The sequence below is a fragment of the Hyalella azteca genome, unplaced genomic scaffold (assembly GCF_000764305.2).
Source record: "Hyalella azteca isolate HAZT.00-mixed unplaced genomic scaffold, Hazt_2.0.2 contig3063, whole genome shotgun sequence".
Taxonomy (NCBI): Eukaryota; Metazoa; Arthropoda; class Malacostraca; order Amphipoda; family Hyalellidae; genus Hyalella; species Hyalella azteca.
The window spans coordinates 13,244-40,500 of NW_025933317.1; the positions used below are offsets into that span (position 1 = coordinate 13,244).

A 27,257-nucleotide genomic window follows, 5' to 3' on the forward strand; every position below is an offset into this window, starting at 1 on the left:
GACCTGCAGCCATGAGCAGCACCTGCGCGCCTGTCTGTATTCCCGCGACCTGCAGCCATGAGCAGCACCTGCGCGCCTGTCTGTATTCCTGCGACCTGCAGCCATGAGCAGCACCTGCGCGCCTGTCTGCCTTCTATCTTTCTCTTGACCTCAAACTAAAATGAAGGTTGTGTTCCTTAAAATGGGAGAGATTATAAGACGTGCCGATTACTTGCGAAGTAAACAAGCCTGTAATAGTAACATACGATTATTAGGATTATTATATTACTTCAAACTTTTATAATTGCATGCAACCACGTCATATTTTCCTGAGAAATATAATAAGCTGAGACTTCATAAAATCGCTATTTAATAATTGAACAAGTAGTTCGAACAGCTTTGCCTCGTTCTTCACTATATTTACAAAAAAATTGCATTTATTTATATTTTATTGCAACACCGTGGCAGCACAAGCGAGTGCTATGTAAGACTTGAGATTTTTGGCCTTCAATCAGCTTATCTCTTCACATACAAAATTCTTGCACTGGGACGACCGGCTTCTCTGCTCTCATGCTCCATATTTTGTGTTAGCATAACATGATCACGCACAGAGAGTGTAATTGTTAGGAATCCTAATTGGCATAAAGCCATAAACCGATGTGAATCGACGTCCGATGCTATGACATGACATTGACAGGAGTCCACTCAAGTACCTAACGACAAACGTGCAACTAGAGAAGACTATAAGCATTACTTATATTGTCAACCAAACAGATAAAGTAAAACTGAGAATTGTACATTATTGCTAGAACCAAATGAAATAATTCAATACGATTCAATGGATCTTGCGCAGGCATGAACATGATGCGGCAGACTGATGGCCTAACTTCTACGTAGCCTAAACTGCACCTAATTCCGGATCGATATTCATAACATAGCATGACATAGCGATGTCGGCGCTGAAGAGTAGGCCTGATGTGGCCTATCGCCGAATCTTACTTTTCGTGACTTGTTCACAGATCTAAAATCGTATCATTTGACCGGATCTTTTCAGGACTGAGGCTAGTTTCAAATAGCTACTAGACTCGTTCTATTACAGGCAAGCGAGCGCTAAGACGAGGGCGAAGCCGCGCAGGCAACGAAGAGCTCACACAGGTTTTGTTGAAAGTTTAAATACGTGCTGTATATATTGAAGACGGCTTCATTCCCTATTTAGGTGCCAGATTCAACCAAATAAACTAGGTTAAGTTGGCTCGATAGGTCTAATACCGTAGCCAAATAGGCAATAGGAAAAAAAAGAAAATATTAATAGTTTCGTTATCAGTGGCTCTGCATAATATTCATCTTCGCGGCCGGACGGCCGACGGACTACGGACTTCACCCAAATTGTTATACCTATATTGCGAGTTTGATATCGAACTTTGACATATGGTATCGATTAGAAGTACAAATACAACTCACCAGATCTCACAATCAATAATAACTGTGCTGAATTAGTAAAATCCAATTCAAAAAGGGATAGTATACCTTAAGTTAGGCGTATGGGAGCCGGTAAAATGTAACTCCAAGCCAGCAGAACTCTTGGCCAAGATCGCGCAGATCTGAGAGCAATGGTGATTGGTGAAAGGATCGTTCAACTCGTGTGATTGATGACAATAGGGTTTTAAAGTATAAGAAATAACTCACAATATCATGAAATAGTTTTCTTTGCCCTCATAAGTATCAAAAAATACAGTGAGATACTAAACCATTATATTTAACAGCCTATTTATCACACCGAGGAGCTTCTCCACCTACTCTGCCTTGCTGTAATCTCGTTTGATTCTGCGGGCGGCCGCGGCAGTGGCAGAACAGCGAACTGCAACGGAACGAATTATTGCCGAGTGTTGCCGTACGTGGGATTCAAAGTTCTGAAAGTCATATATGAGTAGAAATTCATATTCAGAGTACCATTATATGAGTAAAAATTATCAATGATCAAATATTTTTAATAAAAGTTGACCTAGCTGCAACCAAGAGCTATTGAACGCGTTCTATCCAAGTATGAACGCTGTCTCTTATACACATCTAGATGTGTATAAGAGACAGAGCCAGTACTGCAGCTACTGCTACTGCTGCTACCGTAGCAGCCAGTACTCTTTACGCAACAGCCGCTCATGCGGAACACTGTCAAATGCTTTGGCAAAATCGAGGTACAATGCATCCACTGGCTCCCTTTCGTCCAGCAGGCGAGTCCAATCGTTCAACGTAGATAATAAGTTAGTGGTGCAGGATCTGCCGGCAATAAAACCATGTTGACAATCTGATATGAGATGGTGAGCCGTCAAGTGATCGATAATCTAGTAGTATTACATTTAGATTTATTTTCTAATAAGTACCTTCTTAGCTTTTCCAATGTCTTAACTTAAGGGAAGATTTCGTTCACTCATCCCTATCCTAAATTGAAAGGATTAAAAGTTTTCTATGGCAGCTTTGACGCAGAAGCTATTATAGGGTTAACTAAGTAATATATTTTATTTGATACATTCGCACGTGAATGACGTAGGTTAAATATAACCCTGTATATCTGCGGCCTGCGCTAGATAATGCAATATTTATGCAAGGACATACGCTACGTATCGTGCGTTCGTATGAAGCGGTCAACCGGCAAACCCATCTTAATTTTATCTATAATTCTGGAGCACATATCAATGCTCGAAATGTTGCGTGAGTTGTTATTCCGGCGCTTATGTGGCTAGACGTGCGATTTTCTTTCTCCTGTCTAATAAAGTCACAAAGAAAACTCGACCATTTGGCTAGATTTATTTCATAGCATCGAACGTTTATCGGATGATTAAATAAAAATGTTACGCAAGTCTATTAGGGAATTTAGGATTGGGTAATTTTAGAATTTTGTATTATTGTGATTTTAGTTTTCAGTTGGAAGATGTGGATATTAGATTCGTAGGTACCCGTCCGTTCTAGTCAGTCCCGCATTTGAACCCACAGTGTCAAGGTGCATGTTAACTTGGTCATGTGTTTATTCCCATGTTTTCATATAGTGATTATTTAGGTGTGATATTTTGTTGTATTCTGTATAGTTAGATTAGTTTATTCATGAGAAATGTTTATTAATACTTTGTCTTTTGTTCGTATTTTGTTACTTTAGGTTATATATTCTTTGTTATTTTCCTTCTTAGGAGAGTTTTGGAATTCAGATTGAAGAGAGTGGATTTGCGAAGAGTCTTTCATTGCAAGCCTTTGTTGTTGGGGTCCACGTTAAAGTACTATAAGTACGGCTGGCCAAACCTGTGAGACCCCAGCACACGCACGCACAACCTAAATATCGGCGCCTGCGCACCTCGGCTGCGTTGTGCTAAGTTCGAAAAAAATTCCAATTTGTATCCCTGAGGGGAAATAATTTCAACATGAGCAGCGTATACAGAACACGAAGCGACTTGTTTTAAACGCTGCCAACGACCAATTCCTTCCACGCCAAGACTCCTGACATTCTCTGCGAGAGCCAGGGAGGGGACGTGATTTTCTACTAATTATATATAATGAGAATAAAAAAAATTCCTTTAACTTTGAGAACAATGAATTCACCCGGGTTCTTGGTAACGACGATAAATGCTTTGCATATTTACATAATATTACATTTGTATATTTAGGGAAGAGCTTTTATTTACACATGTTTGGTTATTAGTATTGTACATTTTATCCAAAAGCTAAAGAAATTAAAGTCAAAAGCAGTTCTTAATAGAATTGGCATCAATTTTGACCAAATAAGAATACTATAAATTTACATATTTTTCAGCTATGTGAGTAGCCACGCGTTGGAGTGACCGCGTGTAATTGTTCACTCTCCACGACTGTCAGATGATAAAGCTTTAATTATTATATGTTAATTAGTGAACAACATGATAGTATTTTAACAAAGCTTCAATTCAAAGATATTTAGATTAATTTTGTGCAAATTTTTAGCTCATTAGAACTCACCGTCGCTACTTAGAAATTTCTTGGCAGGCTGAGTCAGGAATGAATAATGCTGAATAATGCTCATGCCTAGAAAGTTCAATTATTTTTCATACCTTACATTTGCATTATTGAATTTTTTATTGTATCATAAAATTGCTGATATATTTTGGGGGAAATCGTTGATGAAAGTCGAAAAAATGTAGTTTTTAAGAAATTTAATAGATTCAAATTGTTTATATTTTTTAATAATGAACTTTTAACGAGAGAACTATTCATGTAATGAAATTCATGAATATAATATATCATATTAATTATATTAAAAATTATTATATTATATTTATATTCTCATTCAACGAAATGTACAGGACGTAACAAGTGGACGTTATGCCCTTCATTTAACGAAATGTACAGGACGTAACAAGTGGACGTTATGCCCTTCATGTAACGCAATTTACAGGAGTCGGGAGTGTTAGACGTGGGAATGCTAGCAGCGCGGTAGAGTCCCTATAGGTCTATAACTCGTGCCAAACTTTTGTTGTACCGAACGCACTATGGTTCGGCTAAGGCACGTAAGTCAGTGACCAGACTGCTCTATATCGTCTTACAATTGTGTTTCATACTGGGGAAGAAAACACGGTAGGAGTTCTCCTCATTTATTGCATCAAGGTTTGGAGACCAGAATACGCACTGTATTACATAGGTATATGTAAATGATTACGGCAACTGGAGTTACTTGACATTACAATTTTCTAGGTCGATGCTAATATTATAAATGTGTAACTAGTTCATAGAATCGTATCTAACAGTATTATAATGCTACATTTGTTAATGTTGCTGTCGCCCTAATTATAATGAACATGAAATTTAGGAGATTTAGTACATGTCCCTTGAACGTTTGAAAGTCTCATACTGCAGTAATTTTTAATTTAGTCACCCGGGGAAATTAGTTCCCTTTATTTCGCATGAAGATAATTTTATATCAAATATATCACATGAGATAAGAATTACTGAAATTTTATATATCAATTCAAAGGAAAACTCTCAATAATTTTCTCGAAATTCCGAATAATAAGTCACATTTAGGTTTTACTGAATTATCTGTACCATGTTGGTTGATAGAATTAGGTGGCATAGCGCTAAATTTCCTAAGAATGAATATCTGAATGAACATTGTTAATTAAATTCTGAGTCCCTAGAGGGCTTAGTGCATTAACGCGGGAAGAGGTTATACAGGGTGTCCCAAGAAAAACGATACCCAACTTTGAATGGCTGTAACTCGAAAATAGAGTTAAAAAATTTGAAAGGTCAGAATTTGTTCCCTATGTTTTTCTCCATCTCTCCACCAAAAATCAGACAGATCGATGTAGCCATAAGCGTTTGATAGAACTTTCAGTGACATGTGCTAAAATCGTGCTTGCGCAAAGTTTTAGTAAGATCATTTTGCATAATCATTACGTTGTCTTGACATGTTTTCTTTTCGCTGTTTTATTTTTTAGCGCATTTTCTCATTTATGAAAAAATGCACTATTGTGCTCGCCATGTCCGTCTGTCCGATGGTCCGATGATCGTCCACCACTGAACGTTACATCGAATCATAGTCTCTTCATACCCTGACTTTAGCTCGAACTGTAACTAGGAGATAATGGCTGCGACCAATCAGCCCAGCTCGCCAGTGGAACTGCATGAATCCTGGGGTCGCCTGCCGAAGACCACCACTGCTCTGGATGTAATGGACCATCATGATTCCTGCCTTCCGGAACATAGCCTTCAACACTTCAAGCCGTCCGTATCTAGGCCGGGGGTCGAACCAGCCCTCGGTCGAACGGCCACTTGTCGAAGGACGATAAATTTTGGAACAGAACTATGCTATCTGAAACCTAACCTCAGATGCGGTGCACGTAAAATTGCTTAATTTGACGATGCCTGGAAGTCATATTCGATCCGCGGCCTGGTGGTGCGCGGCTGGTGGTGGTCAAGGCCGGAAAAGGACAAAGCCGAGTGGTTCAGGGCTGATTGGTGTAGGTCCGGAGAGATCCAAGGCGTTCGATTCAGGGCTTATTGGTGCAAAAATTTGTGGTGCACGGCTGCGCTCCCGAATCCTGCGATTGCTGCCGTGCACCACCACACGGTCACTTTTAGCTCACAGCATCCGGGGTTGGGTTTCAGATAGCATAGTTCTGTTCCAAAATCTATCGTCCATCGACGAGCCGCCATTGGACCGTGCGCTGATTCGACGCACGGAAAAGATAAGGACGGGCATCATATTCACTGCAGGGCTCCGGCGCGCTCTTTCCGAGTGGTGTAGAATATTTCTGCGTATTGGCAGACGATGCTGGGCCATACTACGTCAGGCTACTTTCATGTGGGCTGATTGATTTACTTCAATTGATGTGATCTGTCTGGTGGCTTGCGGCTGATAATGTTACAATCCAGAAGCATTATAGGCTATACTATTGAGGGAAGGGATCATGATAGTCCATTCGAAGTACGGCAGTTGTGGTTTCCGACTAGCATCCCAACTAGGAAACTCAGCTCGATTCTCCTAGAAGCACAACCTACCGTTCAATAAATTGACCCAGTAGGCGAGATGAATTAAAGATTAGAGTCTGAGGCATAAGATCTTAAGTCACTCTATTAAAAACTGATGCAAAGCATTCGCCTAAAGCTGAAAATTTCTACAAGTGTAGAGTGCCGAAAACTTGCATCGTACAATTGCTGTGTTCTGAAAGAAGTGATGGTGATAGTCGCCACACTATACAACTACGTTTTAAAAAATAATTGTAGAAACCAATTTTCCTTCACAATTGAATATTTTCCAATCATATACGTCATAGTATAAGCAAGACAACACAATGGAAAAGTGCGCGTTAACCTTAACAGTTTCAAGTTACTGCAGTAACTGATTGCAGCAGTCACCCGGTCACACTTCAACGTCAACAAATGGCTTTTTTTTCTGTAATCCATCGGTTAATGCATTTTAATTTGGAACTGAGGAAGTATTGACAGGCATCATTTTTTTAGGTTGTTGAAAAACGAAACGAAATTGTTAATCCCTTTTTCTTAGGACTGCTGTAAATACGGTTTAATTGAACTTTTTTGTTATGATCCGAGTGTGAACTTTTAATTTTTTATGCTAGTAAAAGTTTTTAGGCAGCGTGTATGACCGATATAAAGGTCGTGACCGGAGGTCACCACGCATTTCAATTTCATTTCATCCCGTATAAGCTTTCGCGTGAGAACCATAGGTGTGCTATGAAAGCACGTTAACCGAATAATTACGCTCATTGAGCTTCAGGAGCCGCGAATTTATATTTAGTGGTGGTGCGTATGATTGTTAAATAACTATATAATTTAAGCTTTTAAAATTCTAACTAAATGATATATAAATGGTTTGAAACACAGCTTAATTGAAACAGCTGATACATGGTTTAAAAGACAGCTTGATTAAATTAAGAAGTAAAGTATAAAAAATTCCAAAAACTTCATTATTTTTGAAATCTACAAATAAATCCGCTTGCATACGTCAGCAATTCTGACGAGGAAGAATTCAAACAAATGCTGCAGAGTACATGAGCTAGCTATTGAGTGAAACGGGTCAGTGGATTGAACAAAATCGTATTGCTCGTAACTCGTAAGTTCAATTATTTTTTTTTCTGGAATATTACCTTCATTGCTTACTAATGAATAGAGATAATTTGTAAATCCTTAGTTTAGATTGAAATTTCAGTGGAAATGCAATCGCAGGAAACGTCAGTCCATTTTCCGGGAAGTGAGGAGGTCGAAGATCCTATCGTTAAACGAGCGAACAGGTGAGAAGTTTAAGAGCTTAATTGTACAGATTTGTACTACAATTACACGTTAAAATGATGAAGTTTAAACTATTAAACATAAGTTATTTCAATGAGCTCAACTCTAGATGGAATTCAGAATAATGTAAAGAAGCAGTTGAAGGTGACGGTGAGTCGGTGACAGTCTGACTCTGACGACTGTCACCACTCACCAGCCACCAGTGCCACACTAACTTGTCACTAAGAGTAGGCTAACTTAGTAAGACTAACGTCCACTTACCATTACCGTCAATGCCGTGTCGCTAATGTCGCCATAGCACTAACGAGTTATGAGTAAGTTGTCTGTCTTCAATAAAAATGATCTATTAGGTAAAGTGTAAACCAAACGGTCTGAACCAGTGAACCTGAACTTTCAAGAGAGACTAAGAGAGTCTAACCTCTAAAGTCTAAAGAGATCAACTCATTAAATTAAAAATGGCCTTGTAGTTCTGTACTAATTATGTGGTAAACCATTCCTGGCATCCCAAGAATCCAGAAAGTGTAGTTCTGTGCCAGTGTGCCTCTCCTTACTCCTTAGTCCTAAGACCTAAATAAGGCTAAATTTAGGCTATTCTGTAATTTCTGTCTGGCTAGTTTTTAAATTTTGAATAATTTTTAATTGAAATTTCATATTATCATTTTCACTCATAAAGTTTAGAAAAATCAGTCTGAAATTTACAGTAAACATGGGTCATGGAGGGTTATGGAAAATATCTAGGCTCCTCCACTCCTGCTCCCAAGCCCCAATGCTCCAAAGTCCATACTCCAAGTCCATTGACCATTGTACTTGATTGTAGCCATGACAGGTATAGTCCAGTTCCAGACTCTTCTCTAGGTTGTGCATTGTGACTGGATTTTGTCATTTTGGAGCCACAAATTTAGCAGTTTTGCAGCTAGAAGGAAACAGAAGTCCTAAATTAATTTTTTGAGATAAGTATGCACTTTCTAAGAAATAAAATTATTTGAGCTGTCATCCTGTCAATACACTTACTCCGATCACTGCTGTATGTTAAATATCAAGTATTTATTTTTATCTTGAAAATTGAAGCAAACTTTGCAACTATATGGCTGTTAATACTAAAGATAACATTATGCATGGCAATTCTGGCTAATGGTAATTACTAATAGTGTGGAAGAGCCTAACCCAAAAATTGGGCAGGAGACTAGGAGTCATCACTCGTCTGTGACAAAAATGCCTGTGAATCTGGCAAATTTTATCTGCAATTTTGATGTTTGTAGTGGACTGAGTATAATAGTATGTACAAGGCATGTTTTTTAAGTAAGGACCATTTTGAAATTAAAAATAAGACATGCATAGATATTACAATAATTTTACTTTTACACATGCATGGTGGCAGGGAATTATTGTGAGTACTTATGCGTTTGCAAGAGCATCGACCGGTCCGGCTCAGCGGGGGGGGAGGAAGGGCTGTCTCTTATACACATCTAGATGTGTATAAGAGACAGGAGTAACAAAGACCATCACTTTTTTTTAAATTACATAAAGACTATGAGAGGCAGGAGCCAGCAATTTATGGTGAGTGAAGCTAGAGTATAGACCTGTATTTTGCATGTTTCAATTCAAGTTTAATTTAGCTAGTAAAAAAATGGCATCATTTATAAAAAAAGTGGTCTAAGTTACCCCATTTTACGGTACCCTACTCTACTTTTTTCATAACTTCTGTGAATATTGCGGCACTTGTTACAACGTGGCACCAGTTTTTGAATACTCTTGTGATGCAATTATGCCTCCTGACTTGGAGGTGCAATTCTGCTGAAGTGGAGATAAAATTCTGCTGAAAAATGCCTGAAATTTCTTCTTTCACATCTTCTTTGTCTTCTGAAATTTCTTCTTGTTGTCTCATTATGACAATTGACAAATGCCTCTACATTCATGGAAATTATGTAGAAAATTAGATTAAAGTACAGGCTTTCATGTATAAAATAAAATTATTGCAATATCTTTGCCCATATTTTTTTAATTCAAAAATTGTCCTTACTTAGAAAACATGCCTCATATTAGTATCAGTGTATCTAGATTCTACATTCTAGACTTCTAGTGCCTCATCTTCACCCATATGGTTCATGAGGATATGTATGTGGTGTGTCTGCTGATCTGCAATATTATTTATTGCTGGAATATATTAAAATGAGACCAATAGGCCTGATCTGCATTGAAACATCCCTTGGAAAACAGAAGCTTTTTGAGTGTAGTACCTCCTCACAGAGAAAATTTACTCTCCAAGCCAGTAGCCACTAATCTATTCAAATCCAGCAAACTTATTCCAAGTGCTATTAGATTTTTATTAATAAAATTTTATCTTATCAATTTTGTATTCAAATGATAGATTCTGACTTCACGATTTCACTTAATTGCTCTGAACCAAAATAAATTGGTCTTGGCTGAAATTTTTTATTGGATGTTAGAAGTTTAACACACCCAGTCTAATGTTAGCTTATAATTGTATATATTTTCATATTTTGAAGTCATTGTTGAATTGTAAATTGTAAAGTCTATTGACAATGGCTCTTAATATTTGATTTTTTTTCAACTGGTATATTTTAGTCAAATTAACTGGCAACTTAGATAAAGAAGAAAGTAAAGGTCTTGCTACTTTGGAAAATATTTGAGTTTAATTGTTTAATTTAATTTAATTTAATAATTGGTAAAAAAAGATTATTTGTGATTCTAATTGCTACTTTTATCTTCATTACAATGACATCAGCCTAAATTACAATCTCACCCTTTTTACTGCTCTGCAGCTTGTTCTAGAATTCTTTTTAAAATTTTTTTTATGGTACAAGAATTTTACTAATTAAATTTAGGTTTTTCTGTCTGTGTCTCTTGTATAATTGATGTACAAATTTGATTTGATTCACTTGACTAAGCAGCAGGTGGTGGATGGTTAACAAGATGCAGCTTCCAGCTGGCATTCAGTTGTCATCTGCTGCTGCTAGAGAGTGGCTGCATGGCAGGCGTTCAAATTTAAGGCCTTGGGCAACCTTTGTCACCACATCCAATTTCAAAGTGAGATTATTCATAATTGTGTCACTTGTTAGTTTCTATTATGATATTTAGTCTGTCAAATTATTACAAGTCTTAACCCTTTAGCAACCAACATTGTTGTGAGTGCAAAAAAACACATTGCATCCATATCTCATTGCTGAAATTCATTCTTTTAAAAAAATTCCACTGGTAATTTATGAATATATGTCCACATGGTTATATCTCAGCCTGGAATTCAAGGCCACACATTTGTTCAATTTGATGAATGATCTTCATACCAGAACAAGAAGTGCCATTTGGCAGATGATATACAAGATATATTTTCATTGATTGTTAGCCTTTATTGTCTGAAATTCTTAGCACAGCCGGTTTCAAAAGAGCCTTCTAATATGCCCTCCACCTTGTGAAGAAACCTTATTTCACACAGTTAGAGTGTATAAATTAAATTTTAATGCAAAATAAATTTTACAAAAAAATCATTATTACTCGTGATTGGATTAAGCCTTTCTTCTGTTGATTTTTTATAAGTAGGCATATTTAGAATATTTTCTTTTGTACGGTATAGGAATTAATTTAACTTGGTTATAGATTTGTGGAGGTAATTATGGCAATGACAAATGTTCCATTCCTCTACCTGAATTATTTAGTTAATTTTAAGTTAATGTGCTGTAATCTTATGTGCTATTTTTTTGGCAGGGACCCCAGTCTCTGAAGCGCTGGTCGGTCCGGCTAGCTAAGAATGTGGAATACTTCCAGAGCAACTACTTGTTTGTGGCTATTGGGCTCATCATTTATTGCTTGTGGGTAAAATTGCTGCATGCTTTATTCCATCATTAAATTACTGGTGAATTAATACTAAATCTCATCAGCAAGAAAATTTATTAAAAAAAAGTAGTTCTTTAGTGAAAATTACTTTATGCCTCTTTGATGTTTGCAAATAAAGATACTATTGATGTCAAAAGATGATGTTTGTACAATATATAATAACTTGTCATCTGTTTGGAGCGTACAAACATTTTAGTGACTGCCATTTGTTTTGCATCAGGGTGACGTCTCCTCTTCTGCTGCTGGTGCTGGCGAGCATGGGTGGGGCATGCTACATCGCAAGCCTCCGTCAGAAGGAACGAGCCCTGGTGATTGCGGGTCAGACCGTGCCCTTGCCTCACCAGTATGTGGCCATTTTGCTGGTCTTCACTCCAATATTCTTCTTTGCTGGGGCAGGAGCGGCGCTCTTCTGGGTCATCATTGCAAGCTTCATTGTTGTGATGGCACATGCATCATTCTATTCCATCGAGGCTTTGCTTGGCGATGAGGAAGCTCCCTTCGAAATGCAGATGGATGAGGTTGTTTGCTTATAAGATCGTGTTTTTCATCCTTCAATTTATTTATATCAGTCTGTACAGAATTTAATTCTGGCCTGGAAAATTAGATGCAGAAGGTTTGTTCTTATTGGTGTAGTTTGCCTCTCAGTGAGAAAGAATGCTATAAATTTCATGCAGTACAACGCTTCAGAGCAGGAAGATGAATTTGGAGATTGATTTTTATCTTCACAGGTTTATTAGTTGTAGGAGATGGCTTGTAAACCACCATGAGCCATTTTCCCATTAATGTTCTGGATAATTAAACTTCTCAGATAAAATGAATTACAAAGTAAATAGGATCTTCATTCTGCTGTAGTCTGCATACGCCCATCAGGACGTGCTTTCTTACGCGTCTTTCCAGAAGTTTTTGTGACTATTAATCACCTAATTTTTGAAAATTTCTATGACATTAATTTTGTTTTGCTATTTGTTTTCTACCTGACAGGTATAGCACTTGGACGGACAGAGGGCAACTGTTCAGCTCTTGCCTTGAAGATCAAAATACGGGGTTAGGCCGTCGAGATTAGTAGAATGAAGGTGTTGCTTAAACTGCGGTTTGCTCTCTGCAACTTTCAACCGACTTAATCCCTATAATATTTTATGCTTGAAACTCTTTATTTATGGATGAGTATTATGTAATCAATCGTTGTGGTTGTACATCAATGTTAATTTTACCTTTAACTTAGCGGCAGCTGCTCTGTTATGTTGATTTTTTTTCAAAAAGTAGGTAATCATTTAACCTCTATACTTAAGAAGTGGACGGTAGAGACCTCGCTTTTGGCTTAAAATTATGCTGAACACTTTTATGTGACACATTATTGGAAATTTTCTTTATGCTTTTTAGCCTCGTGTATTATTTAGCTAGCGCTTTTGTTGCATTTAAGAGCAGTGCATCTCCAATGCCCATCTGAACCAATCAATGTCTGTGATCCCTTTCAATGTTCTCGTAAAATGAGCGTTACCAGGAAGAGCTTTGTGTTAATCAGCGCTTTTTTTCTAAATTCAATTGGCGTTGTAACGAGCTCCTGGTTCTCTTAAACTAAACTGCTGTGCTTTGCTATACATCAATAAATTTGGCACTGCATGCGGTGAGGTACGGTAGCTTTACTTGCTTGATTGCTTAGGAATTTCAAACTTGATTAAGAACAACTACCTTTTTCCAAAATGTGCTCCAGTTTTGGACTTGAAGGCAATTCTACAATCTATTGACATGCATTGATTTTACCCGTGGCTCTTGCTTCGAATCTCTCAAGTATTACTGATGTCCAGCCGTGTATCACAACAGTGCCTACTTAATGTTAACAAATGCTACTATTTCGACTTACCTGAAGATCTTATTTTATGAGCGTTGTTCTTAGAGCTTTACTTCTACTTTATGGTGTCGTGGTTTCAGCAAATTACGCAAACATTTGATATTTAATACTTTTCCCGTTAATGTTTAATTTAGCATCTAGTAACCAATTCGTTGTCAACTCGGAGCCAAAGTTTTCTGTTATTTCAGTCTGAGTATTAACGACAGGCCATGAAAATACTTTTCCTAAGATGTTCTGTCTGTTATAAATTTTTCCGTTGTAGATTATGTAAGGATAAATATGTATGTATCCTCCTTCTCTGGGATTTTATATTAATTTTCGTTCGTGATAATTTGTTGTTTGTATCTACACGTTATTTCTACAGACGTGGCATTATATAGAGGCCAAAGGTATCAAATAGACGTAGCTGAAGGGTGGAAATTAACGACAGGAGCCACAGCAATAAAATGATTAGCTGCTGCAGTATTTTTGTACTCAAATCATACATTAACGTGGCAATGATTTTCTTTGCATGGAACCTACTCAATAAGTACGTTGTTATACGTCACCACTTGAATCATGTTCAATTTATTATAACCTACCAGAATCTCGTGCGAGTTTCAATACCCGAGTTACACGGTGTATCTGCCTCTTCACGTGTCTGTTGACGATCTATTGACTATATATTAATTTCAGCTAGAACAGATATATTACCGGCAATAATTACTTTGTTTAGTAGGGTATTAAGCGTAACCAAAATTTGGAGTAGGAGTATGAAAACTACTGAGATTTTGAGAATACCAGTGAATTTTGGGCAAGAAAATTGACAGCTCAACAATGCATACAAATTTATTCACTCGAAATTTAAACTGGCTGTGGACTTGTTAGTTTTGTGATACGTTAGAATTGACGATATTTGTAAATTCATCACTGAAACCTGCTCACTCAATTTTGTGATCATTTCGAATAAGTTCATTTGAAATCCTAAAAAAATATATTGAAAGGAAATGCTATAGAGACACCTGCTAAAATAGACATTGGCCGCGTATGATGGAAAGATGGTGTGAACTCGAAATATGGAAATGGTTGAAGTTGATTTGACGCTGTACATGACGAGCGGGAGAATAGAAAAACACACTTGTAGTCTCCAAATAACGCTACATTTTATGCCTTAGTGACACGCTTTAGTTCAGCATAAGGCTAAATCAGTGCTAGGTCCGCTCTCTGCTCGTGCTGTGGCTAAAAAACCGAGTCATTTGGAGAACAAGACAGGGGCCATACTTTCAAAATTCGCTAAGTGAACGTAAGTACTTACGCTCTATTTTCTTGTCTGTGATTGGTGGATTTTGCTTGAAAGGCCGTCAATGATTGGCTGATGAACTTACGATCTCTTAACTTTTTTTGAAGGTATAGGCCCTGTTCATTCTTATGAGTGCAGTGTGTCGATAGAGAAAATATGATGATACCTAAAGAATGAATGAAGATTTTCGAAATTGAATGCCTTAGAGTAAAAATGAACGTCTGATGAAATTGATCTTAGTAACGCAAGATGGAAAGTAAACAGTTAATCAGATGCACTATAAATTTACAGACAGGGACAATAAACTACATGGTTTTGGTTTTAAATGCACTATTATAATGAGTAGGTAAGTAGTCAGGGCGGTCTGGGGCCATACTTTCAAAATTCGCTAAGTGAACGTAAGTACTTACGCTCTATTTTCTTGTCTGTGATTGGTGGATTTTGCTTGAAAGGCCGTCAATGATTGGCTGGTGAACTTACGATCTCTTAACTTTTTTTGAAGGTATAGGCCCTGGACTACTAAACATTGCATGGCTGCCTACAAACTGTTGTCAATTGTAACAGGACGTGTCGGGTGGTTTGGAACGGTGCATGTAAATCATTCTTACAACAGTCGATGACATAAGATGGCAGTTGTGATTCATAGTTTAGTTGAGCAACACGGAACAGTAAAGATCGTTCTATCCGACACAATAGATGCGGAGTAAGGGCCTCCTGGTCAGCGTCACACACCGCTACATGAACAGCTGGGCTAAATTTGAAACAAATCATTGCAAAATTTGAAACAAATCATGGCTAAACTTGCAACACAGGTCACGATAGAGTCATATTTGTACTGCCTCGTAATTTAATTGCTGTACAGGCTTATAGGTGAGAATCATGGAATCGAAAAAATTGTACAACAATCTAACTTTTTGCATCGAAAGACGACTTGTCATGAATGTAACGGATTCCTGGTTTCAAATTTTGATGCAAATGTGTGAGCTAGATGCATCGAATTCTGACAGCAGCACAATAACCCCTAAGCGCTCTCAATATGTTGCCAATGAGAGAACATTAAAAAATTTATCACAATTCATATGCGATGCTCCATGCGAGTCATGCATAATCTCATCAGAAAAGGGCTTTCATCACAAATCAGATCTACATTTGACCAAATTTCTTATACTTGCACGCTATGATCGTAAATTGCACATCACTGACTTATTGATCAGATTAGTTCATCACATCCTATTGGGACATCGGTTCAAAAATACAGGGTTGAAACTGCACAACTGAGTATCAAATTAGATGATCTTCATGCAACGAGATTTATGCATAGTACAATCTGCTCCAAGGTAGTACAAAAATCCATCTCTACAGCAAACAGTTCCAACAGACTAAAAACATTACAGGCCAAAGTGCTGAGGCAAAGCTATAGCAAGGCAGTTTAAGTTATCTTTAGCAATGAGTTCATTCCGATGCACCCAAAATGATACCAGGGTCATCAGAAACTTCATATCACGCAAAGAATTTACAGAATTTTTCCGAACCGAAGTTTAAAATTTTGCCGTTGGAAATTGATTAAGGCAAGTGGCATAAATTAACATAAAAAATTGGTAGCTTTGAAGGTTGTCAAGTACATTGAATTGGATACACAATGTACACGCAATGAAAAAATGGAATTAAAATCATTAACAGAAAATTGTATGTCAACTAGAGCCTTTTCCCGATTCCATGCATGAGCCGTTTATTCTATTAGCTTTTTCACGTCGAATTTCGTCAATGTTCTTAATTATGAGTTTTTGACAAAAATCTTCAGAGCTTTTTGATTTTCTATGTTCCTGACGAGCCGGTCTTCTTCTATGGTAGTAATCACGAGCGCGACCTTCGTAAGGATTTCTCCAACGATCATTAAAACCACCAAGGCAGTCATTCTGGATGTTGTTGGCCCACGTGGAAGATATCCTTCCAGCAATACTCACTTGCGGCTGAAATCGATTTATTGGAGTGGTGCCATTGAGAATTGCATCTTCAGAGGATCGCATTTTCTTGTAACTGTTTTCCAAAGGTAAAATATTCGTTGAAAGTTTCCTTTTTCCTCCCTCTCTGGTAGCGTACATTGAGGAGTATTCTCTAGGATAAGCAGAAGGGGTGAATTGTTGCACAAACTCCTGCGATGTCCCGTTACAATAAACATCATTGTCAGCATTTAGCGGTTCTTCATTGTGACAGGAATACATAGGAGTTTTAGGAACGGATCCTGACGTGTGAGTATTTGAGGTTAGCCGAGGCTTGGTGCCCAGTGTCTCGGCCAAGATGACGCTTGCTACGCCACCTTTCCTAATTCTGCGCTCGCAATAACGGACTGGACGCGTTGTGGTGCCAACATCAGCATTATTGTCAAAAGTGATGCGTCTATCAACTGCTGGAGGTCTGCTTACAACTGACCCGCTGCTTCTTTCTTCAGTGAGAGGTGACGACTCACAAGAAGAGACTGTAACGCTTGACAAAGTATCTTCAGAGGGCGAAATGACAGGAGAGCAGATGGGCGTGGCAGGGAGGCTAGGTGGAGCCTGATCTGTGCTCTCTGAGTTTTGAGTATCTTGAACAATATTGTCGACTTCATCCACGAACAGCTGAAAATAATAAAATAATTTAGAGCACTTGAATCCAAATTGAGATCTGATTAGTCATAAAATTAACAACTTTTTCATGAACTTTTTTTAATGTTAAATTGAGAGTATAGTACAAGAGAGAAAAGGCAGGAAGTTCTCACCTGCTGTATTGAGCCAAGCCCTGTATAAAAGCCATCATCATCATCCTCAAGGACATATCCAAGCAAGTCTGCTTGCTCATTTTGAATGTTCTTAATAAGTTTGAGCTCTTGGATTCGTTCTTCACTTAAGGTTTGACGGCCCAAGTTGTGCTGGGGTGTTAGTTTCTCTTCATCATCATCTTGCAAGTCAGATAGTAAAACAATGACTGCAGGATGAGGAGGGATAGGAGTAGGCGAAGGAGAGCAGCTTGAACGAGGGCTTCCAGTAGGAGATGTTGCACATGCGAAAACTTCATCTGCAGAAAAATAACAAGATTAAGACACTATTTCAAGAAAATGAAACAACTCAACTTAATTAGGCTACATGCATAAAATTTTTACATTGTATACTGTATCATATGATGCACCTGAAACATTTTCAGTAAGGTAAATTAGAACAGTTGGAAACACAACACATAATTACAATTTTTTTTACTTTAATGAAGAGACACGGTGCATCTTAATTAATAATTCATGGTGCATTGTAGAAATAAAAGGACTTGAGCTGTTTCATTGCTTCTGCTTGGGGGATTGGAAACCAGGTTTTGCTTCAGAAAAAAATTACCTAAAATTGAAAGCAGGTTTTGCAGACAGCTGGCAAGATTTACAAGGTTCTATTCATTATATACAGTATCAACTAGTGATATGCATATCAGTGAACATTTCAGTGAACAGTCACTCCATCACAAGATATTTGAATCTTCTCACCATCATGGTCAATAGTTTTCATTAAATTTCATCTCTAGCGCCTGTCAGCTGTTAAATCAAATTTCCAGTATATTAATTCAGTAATGGGCATCATCTAATTCCCAAGCCTGTTTATAAGTTTTTTCACTAGAAGATTACAAGCCAGATTACAGTTTATTCACTGCAGGAACTTGAGCATGATTATGGGTCTCTTTCATTAGATTTCCAAGCCTGTCTTCATCAACGATTTCTTCATCCTGGGAGCACTGTTGCTTTGCAGGAGAGTTCTGTCAGTAAAACTACACTGCCAACTGGAGGATGCTGTCGCTATAGCTGAATAACACCTAGCATAACAGGTCATGGAATCCTGCCAGTATCTTGTCATAAGAGCCAATAAAATAACTTACAGGATCTTTAGGATGCATAAAGCTTATGGAGGCATCTTTCTGTTTGACTTTCTTTCAAATCCATCATTTCCATTCATGCAATATACTGCCACTGATCTGTGCATTGAATTCCTTGATGGCCTACAGTTGTTCTCCTCTATTAACTTGACATCTAAAACTGGCCACTCAATTTACCAAGATACAAATGAAATATTTCAAAATCAGTAATTTTAGTCAATCCTCAAAAGTCAAACTCCAAAAAATAAAGAAAAAATCAGTATTTTGCACAGAAAAAAGTAACAACTTTGGTTTGAATAGATGAGCATGTCCATAATGGTTGCTTTGTTAAAAAATGTATTGAAGAGCTCTTGTCTCTTTTAGATAGTTATCACATAAGAATCCAGCTGACTATTTCAAGTAATTTGCTGCACGTTCTGTAAATTTTATCATTTCTGCTGACACTGCTTACATATATTACAGATTTTACAAAAAAAAAAAAGTACTGCAGAGCAAGAATAAAGCCTAGTTCAAAAAATATCGTCCCACAAATGTTAGGCAAGATTTTGCTTCAGAAATATTATGAATAATTTTGTTGGATTCACAATGAAAACTACAGACTCACAGCTAACTAATCTTTTTACAAAGTAGTTGTAATTCCATTAGACCCATAAAAAAAAAAACATTTTGTTCAATGTTGAGCAGCTAATGCATCCTCAAATCTTAGGAAACTTGCATCAACATCAGACTGAGGCTGCAGATAAATTTTGAAAAAATTAGAGACTATGAAGCAATAACTTTTTGTAATATTGGATCAACAGGTATTGAAAGACCATAGATTATGCTTGGATACAAAAATTATCATATTAAAAATTTGAGGGCAGTTCTGTACACTAAGACACCAGCAGCTATCAATTTAAGCCACCAAAGAAGCAAAAAATAGAAAATGAACATGGACAAGAGAGTTGTTTTCAAACCCTTTAGCAAACAGCTACCTTGTAAGTGTAAAATATCATATTGCATCCATACCACAAAGCTGAAAATTATTCATTGAAAAAAAAAACCTGACAGGTAACCAGAACCACCACCTAGTCACAGCACAGTCTGAATTTAAACCCAATATCATTTATTTGTCCACTTAGAAAAATGAGCTTTAAATATGAACAAAAATCACCCTTATGAATGGCAACAGATGGGGTGTACAGTTAGAGTGCTAGATGCTACAGGGCTAATATTCTCACTGTTTTTCTTTTGGAGCAAGTTCGTTCAAAGTAGATATAAAAATATCATACGCGTCTAATAGTACTTGTCAAAAATTAAAAAAGTTATTGTTTGTCAACATGAATAATGAGTTTATTATTGAAAGAGACTCACCAATAGTTGAATCATCTACACGTGATGTTTCTTTCCTATGAAGATATGTGCAGTTTGCTCTTCTGCAGCCGCCTGGCTGCTGTTCAAAGTAGCATTGAACACTGATGCGAGGAGCCTGATCAAAGAGGACAGATATTACAGATAGGTACTCATAATCCAAGTAATTCAATGAATTAAACTAATGAAAGCATATAAAACCTTGATATATATATTTGGAGATATTAAAAATCATATGAAATAGGAATGAACTTGAACCTGATAAATAATTTTTTTTCATGCAGATTCATATCATTAACAAAAGTATTTGTTATGCCAATTTATACTTGCTTCGTCATATGAATATAAGAAATCTACATATTTTAGTTTTTTGTACAGATATAAGGGTTTCCTTATTACAGTAACAATTTGATGAATTTACATTTTTTACAAGAACAAAACTAAACACAGAGCATTATTTAAATTTCACCATGAATTAAAAGGACTTCTAAAACAAATCATAAGGAGTGAAATAGCTTGCAACTTACAGTAATTTCCATATGCCGGAATGTACAGTGAGGCTTGGTGCAATTTCCCAGAATCCAGAAGCGGCACGTGGTTTCACTATTCAGAGCTGCAGGCTCATGCCTGTACTGACAAGCAGAGCCTCGGTTGCATGTTGAATAATAATAGAAGAAGCAATCATCTAGATTTTTCATTGCTTCTGCTCCAAGGGATCTAGGCTTCATCTCCATATTTCCTGTAAAAAAAATTACCTTACACTACAGAAAATATTGAAGTCAAGTCATGTCATAAATAAATCAATTAATTAGAATCTAAAATGGATGGTGAATGACATGCTGTGTCAGCAGCAATATGGTACTCCTGCAGTATTGCAATAAAAAATATTCAATGTGACCTAAAATGTAAGGCAAGTTTTCATGACTTGTTGGTGCACCATAGGATCCATAGGATAGAAAAACTATAAAGCACATTCTTAGCAGCAACAAATTTTGAATCAGCATAATAAATAATAAGAACTGTGACCAGTTGAAACAGAAAAAAGTCAAGCTGCCCCAGAAATCTACAGATTTTAAGTCAAGTTATGAGACTTCAATGATGCTAATGTCACATTTACAAGTGCTATAATTCTCTCTTTATATTATTCAAAATCACGTAACCAAAGCTAAGCATGTCGCATCGAACGGGTATGCATCTTCCGATGATGGCGATGAAATAAATTGCAAATGTTGCCTTGATCTACAGGTTGAAAATTCTTGGAAAACTAAATACAGGAATTAATCAATCGTTGCATTAGAAATATTTGAAAACGTTTTCCATGTAAACAGAACTTGATATATACAGTAAAATTAAATCTTTATTTTTAATAATGAATGAACGAATTAATTTATGACTTCCCTGTTCAATTGTGTATCAAAACATTACATTTCTTTCTAATGCTGGTACTGCTTTATTTGGTTTGGTCAACATGGTTTCGTGATCTCGATGCTTATCTGGTTGAAAAAATTGCACTTTGCAGACCGGTCGGACAAAAGCGCGAGAGCGTTAGCTATGGCCAGCCTAGCCCTGAATCTGCCCTACACCTGCTCTCCCTTTAGGTATGTTTTATTTCCTCAATTTGTAACCAACAATTATGAAATTAAATACACGCTTATTGCGCAGTTGCGACGATTTTTTTTACCTCATCTCAATTGCAAATAAAACAGTAAAACGGGTGCAAACCGGCAAATTCAGTCATGTAGGTACATTTTATTTCCTCAATTCGTAACCAATAATTATGAAATTAAATACATGGTTTCACATGCTTATTGCACAGTCACGACAATTTTTTTTACCTCATATCCTTTACAAAAAAAAAAAAAATGGCAAAACGGGTGCAAATGGGCAAATTCAGTCCCATAGCTACGTTTTATTCCCTCATCGAGGTACCTCAAGGTTAGGTCAAGTCAGCAAAGATCTTTTTTATTACTAAAAAAATAACTTGGCAGACTTAACCTAACCTGTAAAGACTCTCAACTTCATAATCGTCATTTTATGTGTTTTTCAATGACCGGGCCCATGATCTGGTATTATTCTGATATGGGCCTAGTCTGGAATTATACCAGAAATGAATGGGTGTGGTATGCATCCTTATGTACCTTAGGTACCATGCCTTCTTATGTAAAAAAAATTATTGTGACTGCGCAATAAGCATGTAAAACCATGAATTTAATTTCATAACTATTGGTTACAAATTGAGGAAATAAAACGTACGTACATGACTGAATTTGCCCATTTACACCCGTTTTATTTGCAATTGAGACAAGGTAAGAAAGAAAACAAAAATCATTGCGACTGCGCAATAAGCATGTGAAACCATGTATTTCATTTCATAATTATTGGTCACGAATTGAGGAAATAAAATGTACCTAAAGGAAGAGCAGGTGTAGGGCAGGTTCCGGGCCGGGCTGTCCCACACTGTAACCCACGCTAACGCTCACGTGCTTTTGTCGGACAGGTACTTTGTAGCTTTTTACTGATAATTTCAAAGCATTTGCTAGTGCTTTCCTTCTAGCAAAATGACACTTCGAACATTTTTACAGCAGGTAACGTGGCATGGTTGTAGTGACCAGATCTATTTTATCCCCATCTACTGATCATATTTCAATTAAACTTTGTGCAAGAAATGAAATAATTATTCTGGTGTGTTTAGCTTGCGACAAATTTTATAATTTCGACTCCAATCACATGTCACACAGCAATATGTGCAAGAATTTCCTGTGGCCAACAAATTCTTCCAAATTACTTAACAAATCTTAATAAACTCAAGAACATGGACTCACTAAAGCTTTTTCACATGTGTTAAGATTGCAATATTTTTCCGATTACCGCTGCATTCTCAAGTTATATGTCTGATCTTTAGACATTTGTACAAGAAGAGCTATAAACAATAGGGAAGGAATAAATTTCGAATAGAACATCAACTTAAAGCCTTCAAGTTTGAGGTCTAGAAATTTATTACTTGCTACATACAGTCAGCATGTTACGAATGTAATAGTTTAAATTTTTCTCTGAATATTGTTGTGATCAGTTGATATTGGTTATAATTGTGTGATTAATTTTGCCCTTTGTGCAAAAACTACCTCCATTTGTACAAATGGTATGAAGGTTACAGAAGAGGCACACAGAAAATTTTATTGTAGTCAAGTTTCAACTTGAAAAGAAGTCAACAACCAGTGCCATCTGTCAGATTTTTCTTCCAAGCTTGAACACATACGACAGACAGAACCAGAATTTTGTAAACTTGTGACTGATAATCGGCAGATGCTGCCTTGTACATTTCTGTTTCTAGCGGTGGCGTGAACATGACTGGCATCTAAAACAAAAAAAAAAAAAATGCAAAATGATAGCAGTCAGTGTATTATTTTTTAAATATATTATGTCTTAAATTATTCATAGTTGTTGAAATATATAAATTAACTATTAATCCAGATTTGGAGTTGTTGTAATGACCAAAAAAATGGTCATTAACTTTACAAAAAGTCGTTGAAATTCTGACGACTCGTGCCACTTTATGAAACCTGGCATCCTTTGGAATCAGGATTGGAATTTTTCTACTTGTTTCTGAAATCTCACAGCTCTAACATGTCAAATTTTTAATACAATTGGAATCTTGCAGCCTGATTGTGCACTTTTGTTAACAATTAGACAGGAAGTAATTCATCTGCTGGGAATCTCACGGTTCTGGAAACGGTGGAAAAACTCTAGTTGCGGACAGGATGGAATTCTAATATTGACGGTTCATATATTATTCCCGATACTCCTACACCAGTTTTTCAATTCAACATTATTTGAGGCAAAAAAATGAACTTCTTATAGGCTTAAAACACATATGGGTATGCTAAGTTTTCTTAAGGTAATTCACTTGGAAATGTTGCGTGCCAGCATCCCAGCAAGGCTGCAGGCGCTGCTTTCACTCAACAATTAAAATTATACAAAGTATTAGTTCGTTAAAGATTTGTCTCTTAATATGACTGCAAAGAACTAAACTTAAAGTAATTACAGCTACCGTGAGTGACTACGCTGTAAAGTTTAAAGCAGACTTTTCCATGATGCACACACTAAACACGCAATTCATGGGAGCAAGACTAAATAGAACAACAAAAGCAGGCGCCCGGCATGCAACTACAAAAACAAATGACGATCGCAGCAGCAGCGGCACGGTTCATAACGTTAATATACTCAATGCAAGAGAATGATTAATTATGATATTCCTGATGGAGGTTTGAAATATTTTCAGAAGCCCAAAACTATAACAAATTATTTTGTTACTTTGACATGGTTGATTTCAAAATAAATATTTTAATGCAAATTCATGAAAAACATTTAAAATAAATTGAATAATGTTCATTTATATCTATAGGTGGGAGTAATTCGAGTAAACAACTACGAATCGATTTATTATCCTTTAAATAATAATCTTTGAATTGAAACTTCTGGAAGATGTGTCCACCGCAATATTTGTACAGTGGTATCAAGAGTCAAAGCTGTCAACCAATCGTTGGATGGCCGCAAATATGTCGCTTCGTTCTACCTATTACAGTCAATAGAACCTAAATAAACTCTGTTCATCGAAAGGACAAAAGCTTATGTATCAAACATACGTGGTAGTAAAATAAATTTTGAGATCTCCAGTCATGAGACTTAAATTCATACTCATAGGTGATCTTGAATTTCTGCACTGCGTTCAATTAAGCAATTTGTAAAATCATAAATTCCAAATAGGTACCAACTTTTTCAATTTAATTCTGAATGAGTCACGCCTGTTGAATTCTAATAGGGATCATTAATTTTTGCATCGTATTTCTGAAAATCAAGTAGGTATTGCATTTCTTTTAAATTAAAAACATTCATTTACATCAAAACAACGATTTTTTTCTTACAGCTTCTTTGATAATGATCTCACTCATATAACTTAATATTTTAAATTTAATGATTTTGTCATTTCGATGACTAAACTTTCTTTGGTTCATTAAAATAAAATAATTACTGCTTATAAACAACCAATGTTTTCTAAAAGACACAAGACGTTTGAAAACTCGCCATGGGAGACAAAATCCCTCAGGATTTGAAGTGGAGTGAAGTTATTAGGACAAATCTGACATTATAGGGCGAAAACATGAATAAATTCGTATTTAGAAGCGTATCAATTGGTGTTTAATTTTTGAAACAATTTTCCATTATTTAAATGTCACTGTGAAATGTGGATCAAATCTATTTATTATGAAATTGAACTTAACAGGACCAAAACAAGGTATCTGACACCGTCTTGTCGAATGTCAACAGTCAACACAATATTGCCATACGCCGTGAGAGATTAGCAGTTTATCCCATCATTCTGTGTGGATTCAAGAACTTTGTTGGTATTGGTGAAATTGTGAGAATTTTCTGCGAAAGTTTACATAATTTTTATTTTGGAACATTTTCATTACAAAATTTGTCGATACGGATACACGACTAGTGATGTATTGGAGGGAAGTCGCCGACTTTTTATCGGTTGTCGAATCACACGCAAGCGAGTTAGAGGAAGTGCAGCTGTCCGGGTGTCGGCAGTTTCTGACGAGCTCAGTGTAAGAGTATCAAATTATCAATTGTCACTTTGGTGGAAGGTGTAAGGTGGTAAATTTTTCAATACATTTTCTTTTGTTAACATGATAATATATTACCTATACAGAATTCCGTACTGGGGAAGTCGCCAACTTTTTATCCATTTTCGAACCGCACGCAAGCGAGTTAAAGGAAGTGCAGCTGTCCGGGTGTCCGCAGTTTCTGACGAGCTCAGTGTAAGAGTATCAATTGTCACTTTGGTGGAAGGTGTAACATGTAAGGTGGTAAATTTTTCGATACATTTTGTTTTGTAAACATGATAATATATTACCTATACAGAATTCCATTCTGGGCCTTGCGGACTTGTGGCCCTAAGCTAAGGGTAGATGTTTTCCATGCTTGCTTTGGATATAAATGACCAAGTACCAACCATTTCCTTGAATTTAATCATGCTTGAAGGCAGGGTGGAATTCTAGAAATGGAGGTTCACTTATAAAAAAGCTTTCCACCCAAGGTGGAATGCTTTCCTTAGATACAGTGCTCTGCCAGGTGACTGACTATAAATGAAAAGGAGGATCAAAAGTGGACAAACTGTTTCAGTTGTATAGTACCTCAGATTTGTTATAAAATTGTTTGAATGTCTCTTGTTTGATAGATATTCTCTATTTTTATTTTATTTAATGGATTTTTTTGAAATTTTTCCAGGCTTTTTGTTTGTAATGATCAAGTTTAAGTTAAGTATTTAGTTAACCAGTACTGTAGTACATATACCATATATGGGGGCGGGGCTTATGGGCACAACCAATCACAGCTGGAAAGCATCCCCATCAACCAATCACAGCTTGAAAGCATCCCCAGCAACCAATCACAGCTGGAAAGCATCCCCATCAACCAATCACAGCTTGAAAACATCCCCAGCAACCAATCACAGCTAGAAAGCAGATAACATTACAACTCCATTAACCAATCAAAGCTGGAAAGCTGGAAGGGGCTAAAATCACAATCTCATAAACCAATCACAGTTGAAAAGTGATAGGATATGTATAATGTATATAATAAAATGGACTGGAAGTGGAAAGTTCCTGGACTTTCCAACCTTTCAGGTCCTGCTTTCCAATATGCTATGTGTACTGGTTAATTTAATATCCCTCTAGAATTCCACACTGCTTGAAGGAGAGTCTTAAAAACTTCCTGCTTTGCCACAATGCATGCAAATTGCTGTTTATGCTTTATGGTATAATGGTATGCATATTGCATAGTGCTGATAGTGGCAAAGCAGCAATTTTTTAGACTTTCCATCAAGTTCATTTTTGAGTCCTATAAGTAGACCAGGAAAGTAACTTAGATACCAGCATTTTCATACATAAGAAATTGATTAAAATATTGAGTAGATGAGGAAATTAAAAATGAACTGATTCTAAAGAATCTCTGGTTTGCCACTATGAATTGGTATGCCAATCCATTACCTTGAATTACCAAGCAGGCCACACTCCAAATCCAAGTCCCAAGATATTAAAAATGTTTATCTATTTGGAAAATAATAGAAGCAGGCAAGCTGTCCGCCCAGACTGGAATAATGGGCAGGAGCCACCCGTAGAAGAGCAAAAATCACCCGTGAACGTGGAACAATTTCACCCGTGGCCATGGATAATTTCACCCGGTGGCCAATGGCCATGGATAATTTCACCCGTGGGCATGAATAAATTTAAC

At 36.8% G+C, this 27,257-nt stretch overlaps 2 protein-coding genes across 3 annotated transcripts; one reads left to right on the forward strand and one right to left on the reverse strand.

The window, feature by feature from the left end:
- The first annotated feature begins 7,482 nt into the window (after positions 1-7,482).
- On the forward strand, positions 7,483-14,034 carry LOC108671914 (prenylated Rab acceptor protein 1). Of its 2 annotated transcripts, none has more exons than XM_018159509.2 (5): positions 7,483-7,745; positions 10,656-10,791; positions 11,467-11,570; positions 11,816-12,113; positions 12,577-14,034. In XM_018159509.2, exons 1-5 carry the CDS (start codon positions 7,669-7,671, stop codon positions 12,580-12,582), a joined length of 621 nt encoding a protein of 206 aa, XP_018014998.1. In that variant the 5' UTR covers positions 7,483-7,668; the 3' UTR covers positions 12,583-14,034. The 2 variants fall into 2 exon arrangements, with proteins under 2 accessions (XP_018014998.1, XP_018014999.1); XM_018159510.2 differs by having other exon boundaries at positions 10,659-10,791.
- Positions 14,035-15,209: 1,175 nt separating this feature from the next.
- LOC108671915 lies at positions 15,210-20,734 on the reverse strand. Its single transcript, XM_018159511.2, has 4 exons — positions 20,489-20,734; positions 19,965-20,079; positions 17,482-17,777; positions 15,210-17,341 (listed from the first exon to the last, which is right to left on the reverse strand). The coding sequence occupies exons 1-4, from the start codon at positions 20,693-20,695 to the stop codon at positions 16,415-16,417; spliced, it is 1,545 nt and encodes a 514-aa protein (XP_018015000.1). The 5' UTR covers positions 20,696-20,734; the 3' UTR covers positions 15,210-16,414.
- Positions 20,735-27,257: the final 6,523 nt, after the last annotated feature.

Coding starts and splice junctions, on each gene's coding strand:
- LOC108671914 (XM_018159509.2), top strand. CDS start 7,669: ATGCAATCGCAGGAAACGTCAGTCCATTTTCCGGGAAGTGAGGAGGTC. Junction 7,746..10,655: donor ATCGTTAAACGAGCGAACAG/GTGAGAAGTTTA, acceptor TTGACTAAGCAG/CAGGTGGTGGATGGTTAACA. Junction 10,792..11,466: donor TCACCACATCCAATTTCAAA/GTGAGATTATTC, acceptor TTTTTTTGGCAG/GGACCCCAGTCTCTGAAGCG.
- LOC108671915 (XM_018159511.2), bottom strand. CDS start 20,695: ATGGAGATGAAGCCTAGATCCCTTGGAGCAGAAGCAATGAAAAATCTA. Junction 17,778..19,964: donor TGTAGATGATTCAACTATTG/GTGAGTCTCTTT, acceptor ATTTTTCTGCAG/ATGAAGTTTTCGCATGTGCA. Junction 17,342..17,481: donor GGCTTGGCTCAATACAGCAG/GTGAGAACTTCC, acceptor TATTATTTTCAG/CTGTTCGTGGATGAAGTCGA.